General features: G+C 43.9%; 1 protein-coding gene across 2 annotated transcripts in view; it reads left to right on the top strand.

Moving 5' to 3' along the window:
• Positions 1-8,350, top strand: part of ATP1B1 (ATPase Na+/K+ transporting subunit beta 1) — a 55,830-nt gene that overhangs the window by 8,871 nt on the left and 38,609 nt on the right. For both annotated transcript variants that reach the window (XM_029577815.1, XM_029577814.1), the window contains exon 2: positions 1,555-1,683. In XM_029577815.1, coding sequence (XP_029433675.1) covers positions 1,555-1,683 — 129 coding nt within the window. The remainder of the gene's footprint in view (positions 1-1,554; positions 1,684-8,350) is intronic.

Here is an 8,350-nt window from a genome sequence, read left to right as displayed (position 1 = left end):
GTGTTTTAAGGGCTTATGTACTTTAAAAATGACTTGCTACTAGCAATAGGCATCTGTTTTCCCATTTTCATGCTACATTTTATGGAAGTTTGCTTTCCTCCAGAGCAACTATTGTATGTTATACTGATGTCTGTTAACGCATGAAAAATTGGTAGAAATTCTAGGAAAGGAAATCTAACTCGGATCTGAAATATTAGGCAAGTATGTGTAAAACCAATTGGTTACCTACAGTAGGGGGACCTATGTTTTTTTTATTTAAAAATGCTGTATTCTGCACAATCTATTATTCCAGGCAGGTTAAACTTATTTTGGCATCTAAGGTGCATTAAAACCATGTTAACATGTATAAATGTCCACACAGTTAATAAGCCACACTGCATGCATAGCAGCTGATTTAAAATGGCTCTCTGCAAATAAGATTTGACTGCATTTAAATGCTCAGGCTTGCTTTCTTTTACAAGTTTGGAAACATATGCTTACTATACAAAGTAGGGTTATTTTTGTATGTTTTCTTTAATTTGTTTTTTATTGTGTTCTATTTAAACTAGTATTATTGCTGTTCTTTTGCAGTGGTTATTTGTATCATTTTGAGCAAAATTTATTTTTGTAATATCATTGCAAAATCTTTCAATATAAAATAATGGCTTACAGTAAGCCAATAAATGTAACTACATGTTGAAAGGTGTAGAAACCTTTTTTTGAGAGCATCGATAGGCTAAGGTATCTGCTGATGTCTCAGCACCAACAGTGCCTCCCCCACAGCAGAGCAAACAACCCTCCAGAGATGCAAAGGATTCCAAGCCCCACTGTCCCCTCTCCCTCCCAAACCCCTGAGAGCGCTGGGAAAAGGACTCCAAGCCCACAAGTAAATAGCTTCTTAATTTGTCTTGTTAGTTTAGGTACATTGCACAAAAAGATCAAAGAGAGGCTTTTGTGGGGTTGGAGACCTGGAGACAGGTTTAGGGGCTGGCAGGGCTCAGCCAAATGGTGCAGGTGTGGCATTCAGGCTCATGATGAGGATGGGAGACAGAGGGTCTGTCCTGACGGAGGTTCCTCTGCCAGGTCTGGAATCGTTTGCTGGCCACCCAAATGCTATCATCCTGGGAAAAGGCATAGGCTGCTTATTAGTCATCTCACCCTCAGACTTGTAATCCCATAGCTTATTATGTTCTTGCAAGATAAGAGCACGAGAGGTGCCATGCTGGGTCAGATGCCACAGCGTAGAACAAGATGCCAGTCACCCTCTCCCAGCGCAGACACCATGCTGGTTGTCAGACATAATGTCCTCTCACTTTCATATTTAACTACAGTGCTAGCATTACAGTTGTTTTCTATTTTTAACATTGTCAGATACCCTTCCTGATGAGCGGGAGTTGAGTCTCTGCGTCTGCTTCGCAGTTAGACAGATGTCTACTGATCCGGTCCCAGCTCTCTTTAATGCACCACTTCCATCTTGGATAAAGTAGTTTGGTTATGAGTTGAAAGCATGGAACAGATATTTCACTGTATCGCCGTTACCTAAAAGGTTACCTTCTTGCTCTTTTCTCCTTGCAGTTAAGATCCTCTTGTTCTATGTCATTTTCTACGGCTGCCTAGCTGGCATATTCATCGGGACCATCCGTGTAATGCTGCTTACTGTCAGTGATTTTGAACCAAAATATCAGGATCGAGTAGCACCACCAGGTAAACCGGAATACAAAGCATTATCTCATGGGTTTGGATGTGGACGGATGATGGGATATCATTGCCTAGTTTTCTCTTATTTTTCAGCAGCCTTCTTCCTGATCTTTTGCAGAACCAGGGCTGGGATCTGGCGTCATAAGCCTTCATATCTACCTGGGGTTATTGCACCCCTTCCCAGTGTACCACCAGGGGTCACCCTTAAGCAGCAAATTTAAAAAATATATATTTTTACAATCGATGCTGTGGATGTGGTTAAGGCTAATTGTATAACTGGGCTTGAAAAAGGTTTGACAAGTTTCCGGAGGACAGTAAGCTTGGGGAATGCAGGGAGTAAATGAGCGGGAGCATCTGATTTGGGTATACTTGCCATATGCCAGACAGTGACAATTGCTGAAAATGGACAGTGGCAAGTGGATCACATTAGGATCAGCCAGGTACTTCCAAGCGACCTGGATTTTGGGTGGGATGGACCACTTACCTGAGCCAATATGTTATTTATGTTCTTGTTGATCAGATGTGCCATGTTAAGATAGCAGTGAGCATTCTGCAATATTGTAGCACCTCTTGGCTAACCAAGTTACTTGGTCTTCAGCCTTTTTCCTCTCCGTGCCCCTGAGGCAGGTTAGGTCAGATGGGCAGAGCAGACCCTATGTCCTGGTTCTGCTGTACTCCACTATAGAGGGTCTACAGGGATATTTTTAGCTTTGTCTTTTTAAAGGGATGGGTGAGCAAGATATCAAGACTTTAACAATAAAACAAAGAAGTATATATTTATTGGTAAGTATCACTGTTGTACTTGTGCAGGCTTCATGAACTATTACATAAAAATAGCCTTTGGCAGGTCCACAGTAGCACACTGAAACAGCTGAATTTACATTGTTAGCAATAGCCACAAACATTCTCTGGCGTGAGTCACTGTGCACTCCTGCAGGCAGCATGGCTGACCCATTCCCAGAGACAGGAAGTGGCTGCTGTGTCACAGGACAGTGGCAAGACCCTTTCATGGATGACAGTAAAGCAAAAGCACAGCCGTCACTAGGTCCTCGGCACCTGGGTGGAGACGCCTGGTGGAGCACAGTCATATTTCTGGGGAAAGGAGAAGGGCAGTATAAATCTTAAAACTACACTGGGCACAGTAAGGTGGGGTTATGACTCTGAGCAAATATTTCCTGAGTGATTGCTCAATAGCAATTTTGGCTAAAGCATGCTTTTTTTTTTTTTTTTTTTGCACAATGACCTTGAAGTGTCCTGCTAAGTCATTTTGGGAATAGCCCCATTTTCAGGGATGTACAATCCTGCACTGATTTCTGGGGTCAGAACTTAATTTTTCCAGTAAAATTTGGTTTTCGTTTTGGTTTTGAAATGTCCCTTTTCAAAAGGAGCAGCTGTGCCTGTATGGGTCCACGTCCTCCCACTGCTGGTTTGTCTCTGCGCTCGGTTCCAGTGGTGCTAATTCAGCTGAACAGCAGCTCTGGAGCAGGTCACGCTCCGGAGGCTGATGGCTTATTCTATAGCATTTATTCCTTGCAGTGAAGTGAAGCATTGTGCTCTGTGCTTTGCTGATGCAGATTCATGCATTAATTTTCAGCTCTTTACAAGCACTGGGTGATAAAGGAATATGTGAAGGGCTTTAGAAGTGAATGTGTTTCTTCCCTGCCTTTCTTTTTAGTTCTCAGTTCGTGGTCACAGAGCAGCAAAAGAGATAACAAGGGTTCCTTCATCAAAGAGCTTATACTCGGGGACAGTAACTTTGATACCACAGCGGGCGCACATGCACGCACGTATGCCGGCTCGCGCCAGAGTATGCAGCCCTTTTATAACATATGCACGCATGGTGTAAAATCGGCTGTACGTGCATACATGTGCACAGTTTTATATGGCCCTGCACATGTGCGCAAAAATGCCGCCTCTACCGCGTAAGTGGGGGGATTTTAGTAGGTGTGCGCCAATGCAATTACCAGTTTCCCCAATTTGTTCCCAGTTTGCCCAGGAAAGGGACAGGACTTCCTAATCCGCCCCAGGTTAAATAGCCTCCCTTTTACCCTTAAAACCCCGTTGGCTAGCACTTAACATGTCAACCGTAACAGCAGCAGTAGTAGTGTTATGTGGCAGGGGAGCCTGCACGCACTTCTGCGCTTAAATACTTAGGCTCACGGTCCATGTTACAGTCCCAGAATGACCCGCTCAGACCACCCCCTGCAACGTGTTGTGTGCGTAACCGGGTGACTTCTAGAATCCGCTCGGCCCACACCAGCTGGACGTACTCGCAAACCTCCTGGTTTTGGTGTGAATTCACCCACCCGGAGGAAGGAGAGAGAGACTGGTAGAAATGGATTCCTAGGGGCAGGGAATGTTTGTGCTTCACTGCTTTGAGTTTTAAAAACTAGGTTCTGTTTCTGCCCCTGGGTTCCTGTGTTCTGATAAGAACTTGGATTTATAGGTTTCAGCATTTTAATACAGTTGTGTACAGAAGTTTAGGACCCCCTGATCAAATTGTACGTTGCAATGAATGTCTAAGTGAACAGAAGCTGACACCTTCTTTATGGTACAAAGTTAAGCACATTTTTCTGCTGTTTTTCATGCAAAATTACTATCTGCTGATCTCAACAGACTGAAATTAATAAAAAAGGGAATCTGAATGTGCAAAGGGTTGGGCTGCCTTTCAGTCAGTTCTCTGGAACACGTCTGCGAGCCGGCTAAGAGTCTTTAGTCTTGCTTTTGGAATTTTCCCCGCTCTTCATGCATGTTTGAGATCCCCCACAGCCATTCCAAACTCATCTTCTTTCCTGGTTGATTTTGAGATCTGTTTCAGATCGTTGGCTTGCTGAAATATCCAACCTTGCTTCAGCTTCTTTACTGACTGTGAGACATTAGCAGTCAGGACATATTCTAAACATTTCAGGCTTCTCAGGGTTTTGTTTCTCCGGAAAGTGCAAGCAGTGCTTGCTGTATTGTGGCCCAGTAAACTTTTCAGCAGGTGATTTGTGGGGCTCTGTGTTGCAGTTCTGAGATTTTTCTTGGGCTTCCAGATCACAGTTCCATGTTTCTGATAGCTGGTCAGGTTTTCAAGATCTACACAGTGAATATGCATTAAATATATTTGCTTATTTTGGAGACCCAGTTATATACAAAAAGATCTTCTGCATATTCATTGTGGATATCACCCAACTGGCTGTGTATCCCCAGAACAGGTCTGGAAACCACTACTGTAATTGATTTTTTTAAAATAATTTACATAATTATGCAGCCCCCAGGTGGACCCTACCATCCATATAATCTTAGAGGAATGAAAGCACAACGCTCTGGCCACCACTCCAATAGCACCCTTTTTTGTATTAAGACTTTATTTATTTTTATTTTAGATTTGTCATGTCTTTTTCAGAGGTAGCTCCAGGTGAGCTACATTCAAGTACAGTAGGTATTTCCCTGACTCCAAAGGGCTCCCAGTCTGTCTACCCAAGGCAATGGAACATGACGTGACCTTCCCAAGGTCACAAACACTGACAGTAAGATTTGAACCGTAGCTTCCCTGATTCTTAGCTTGTTACTCTAACCATTAGGCTGCTCCTTGTACCTGAATGCAGAGCATTTCTTGGAGACAAAATCATCTTTACAGGTTGCTCTAATGTTGACAGGGCACCATCAACTCTGGGTAGAAATGGTAGCAGAGTTCTGCTTTAGTGCTGTCGCCCTGTCATGCCTTTTTTTTTTTTCTTTCTCCTGAAGCCTTGAGGTGGAGGAGGGAACAGCGTCCCATTGCTGCCACCCTTCTGTCACCAATGACCTTCACTCTGCTTTGCATGGAGATGATGGTGCAGTGTTTCATAATTCTTTCTGCTGGCACTGCAAAACGGTTCCCGGGCTCCTTCATTTGGAGTGTGACCGTACAGAGCAGTGTCGCTCTACCAACAAGGTGGGATCACATGACAGCAGCGAGTGTTGAAATACTCTTTCCATTTCCTCCTTTCAAAATGCTTCTAGATGCATTAGCGTTAGCTCTGATTATTTTACAGTCCAGCTAAACAAAGGCATGTTTTACTAAGGCTTGCTTTCCATTCTGTGTTCATGGGAAGGGGAAAAAAAAGCAGCTTAGTAAAGGTGGCGAATGATTGAATCATTTTCTCTACGACTCCTGAGAAGTCCAGGCTGACTTTTCTCTTCATTGATCTAAATTGACTTTGCAGATCTAGCCAAAGTCTGGGGGATGACAAGGGCATAAATGATTGCAGAACTGCTGTGTTTATTTTGCTGTTAACAGTTTTATATGGCCAAACTATGGTTTAGGGGCCACAGGGGCAGCACAGAAAAGCTTCGTAGAATCTGCAGGAAAATTTTCAGCAATTTGTGCTGCAAAATCATTATTGCTGGGGTCTTTCATCTGACTCAGCATGGGATCTTAATCTGTGTGAATTTTTTCGAGTTTATTCTCCTCATATGAAATTCCCTGTCTTGTACTTTTCTTTGTGGCTCTTGCCAGCCCCTATCATTGTACAATATTCTGTCATAGTCTTCCAATGGAAAGGCCAAGCTAGGACCGGGCATTGGTTTTTCTCTGTGGCTGTCACATCCATCCTAGTATATTCTGATCCGGGCTAGCATGAGAATGCATCAAGACACTAGTTTAGAATAAACAGTGTTAACTCTCAGATTGACTTGCAGTTTGGGTTTGAAAGATAAAACCTAACTCTGCTCATATTGTTCTGAGGGGACAGAAGGACTGCTATCACTTCAGATAAAGGGATAGTGTCTCTCTAAAGCCTTTCTGGCTATCTTATCTTGTGAAATGATTGAGATGGAAAATGTTGTCCTTCCCAGATATTGACTGCTCACTTGGCTCAGATGGCGCCAGCATTGAACCAAGGTCAAAGGGGATAGTGGGTGGCTGAATGGTTGTCCCCATTATTCTAGATGACGCCATATCAAGTTTTTAAAATAAAATCTCATATCTTAAAGCACAAAGCTAGGCGATTGTGCTCTTGGGCAAATTATATTAGTTGAACAACTGACTTCTGGCACTGCATTACAAGAGCGAGAAGTTCAGGGCGCTAGAACATGGCTTTTGCTGCTCAGTAAAAGGATTATGGATGTGCCCAGGGCCTCAGCTGTCTGTAAGCAGCAGCCATGTACCTGGGGCCAATTCTCTGGTCACTTTTCTGATGGTGCCTGACAGTGCTGTGGTTTCTGTGACTTGTTTCACACAGTGACAAATAGCAGGACATTCTCAGCCACTCCCCCCCCCCCCCCCCCCTTTAACTCCAACACTTTCTAGGAGTTGCAGCCCTGCAAACGGCAGGGTGCTTTCAGGTCAGTGGAGAAGAATGTCCCCAGGTTCAGGTCTGTAGTCTGTAATATGGTAGACAGGGCCCAGACATAATGGCCATGCTCTATTCATGTAGCTGGGGCATGAGGAGCTGAGAAACAAGCTGCTTCTCACAAGAATTCTCCACATGTAATTAATCAAATGAGCTCTTCCCCAACAGAAGATGGTACAGGGTTAAGGAAAGCTTAGGCCTGCTTGACACAGAGAACACTCCTCTCCTAGGGCATGCTGGGCTTTGGCATCCTGCTTTACCAAGATGCATTGAGATCAGAGTTAGGGCTCACGTTTCCCTTTGCCAAGCATTCAGGGCTGGGATGCCACAGAGGCAGCATTCATAGCCCCTGGGGATAGGGAGTTGCTAATTGCACAACAGTGATAGCCAGAGGTGTGGTTTAGGCCCCATGATTGCTGGGTCCCCTGCTGAATGGCTCCCAACCAAGAACTGTTGCTGGAAGGGATGTAAAAACAGGAGAGAAATCCCCAGGTAGTTGGGAATGAAGGCTCATGATGCTGGATCTCAGCCCCAGTTCTGACTGAGCTGGAAGCCAAAAGGAGCAGAAAGAAGTTGCCAGATCTCCTAAGAAAGGAAACCATGATGGGGCTGGTACCTTCCTTTCTATATAATCAGAGACTTCATGGATCTTGTACCATCTGCCCTCAGAAATTCAAATTTGTGGTGTATTGGATCAGATGCAAGCCTGAAATTATTTGAATAATCCTACAGAGCCAATCATCAAATTGCCTGCATTGATAAAAACCCTGTGGGTACAAAGTATCTGTGGAGTTTGCTTCGGTAATCCAAGCAATATGATACAGGTCTCTGGAAAAAATAGCCACAGTGAATTGTCCTTGCATTTTCAGACCAAAACTGCACACATTGCTTCTCAGCTTAGGGGACCGTCTGCAAACAATGCAGGTGAACTTATCCACATTATAGAACAACAGGTACAGTCTTACCTTCATTGGTGGTGGGCACAGGTAAAACAGCACTCTACCCATGGCAATGGCTTGGAGAATAGAGTTTAAAGGGTGATATCATGTTGGACCATTGGAGATTGAAACGGAGGAAGTAAGTGGGTGGGACAGAGACAAGAATAATAGAAATCACCGCATACATGTTTAAAGGAATTTTCCAGTTTTATTTACATTTAAGTGGTAGGATAAGTAAGAGGATTAAAGAACAAATGAATTCCCTTACAACTACAGCTGAATGATGGGAGAGGCAGTTTTACATGACAGATTATAGGAAAGTTAATGCTGGTGATGGCAGGAGGTGGGGAATGTTTGCTTTTGCTGTGAGCTTTATATGGCTCCTTGGCTGTGGCCTTTTCTTTGTGTGTTTGGGCC

The sequence above is a fragment of the Rhinatrema bivittatum genome, chromosome 15 (assembly GCF_901001135.1).
Source record: "Rhinatrema bivittatum chromosome 15, aRhiBiv1.1, whole genome shotgun sequence".
Classification (NCBI taxonomy): domain Eukaryota; kingdom Metazoa; phylum Chordata; class Amphibia; order Gymnophiona; family Rhinatrematidae; genus Rhinatrema; species Rhinatrema bivittatum.
The sequence above is the reverse complement of the archived record's forward strand: the minus strand, read 5'-3'. Positions and strand labels throughout refer to the sequence as shown.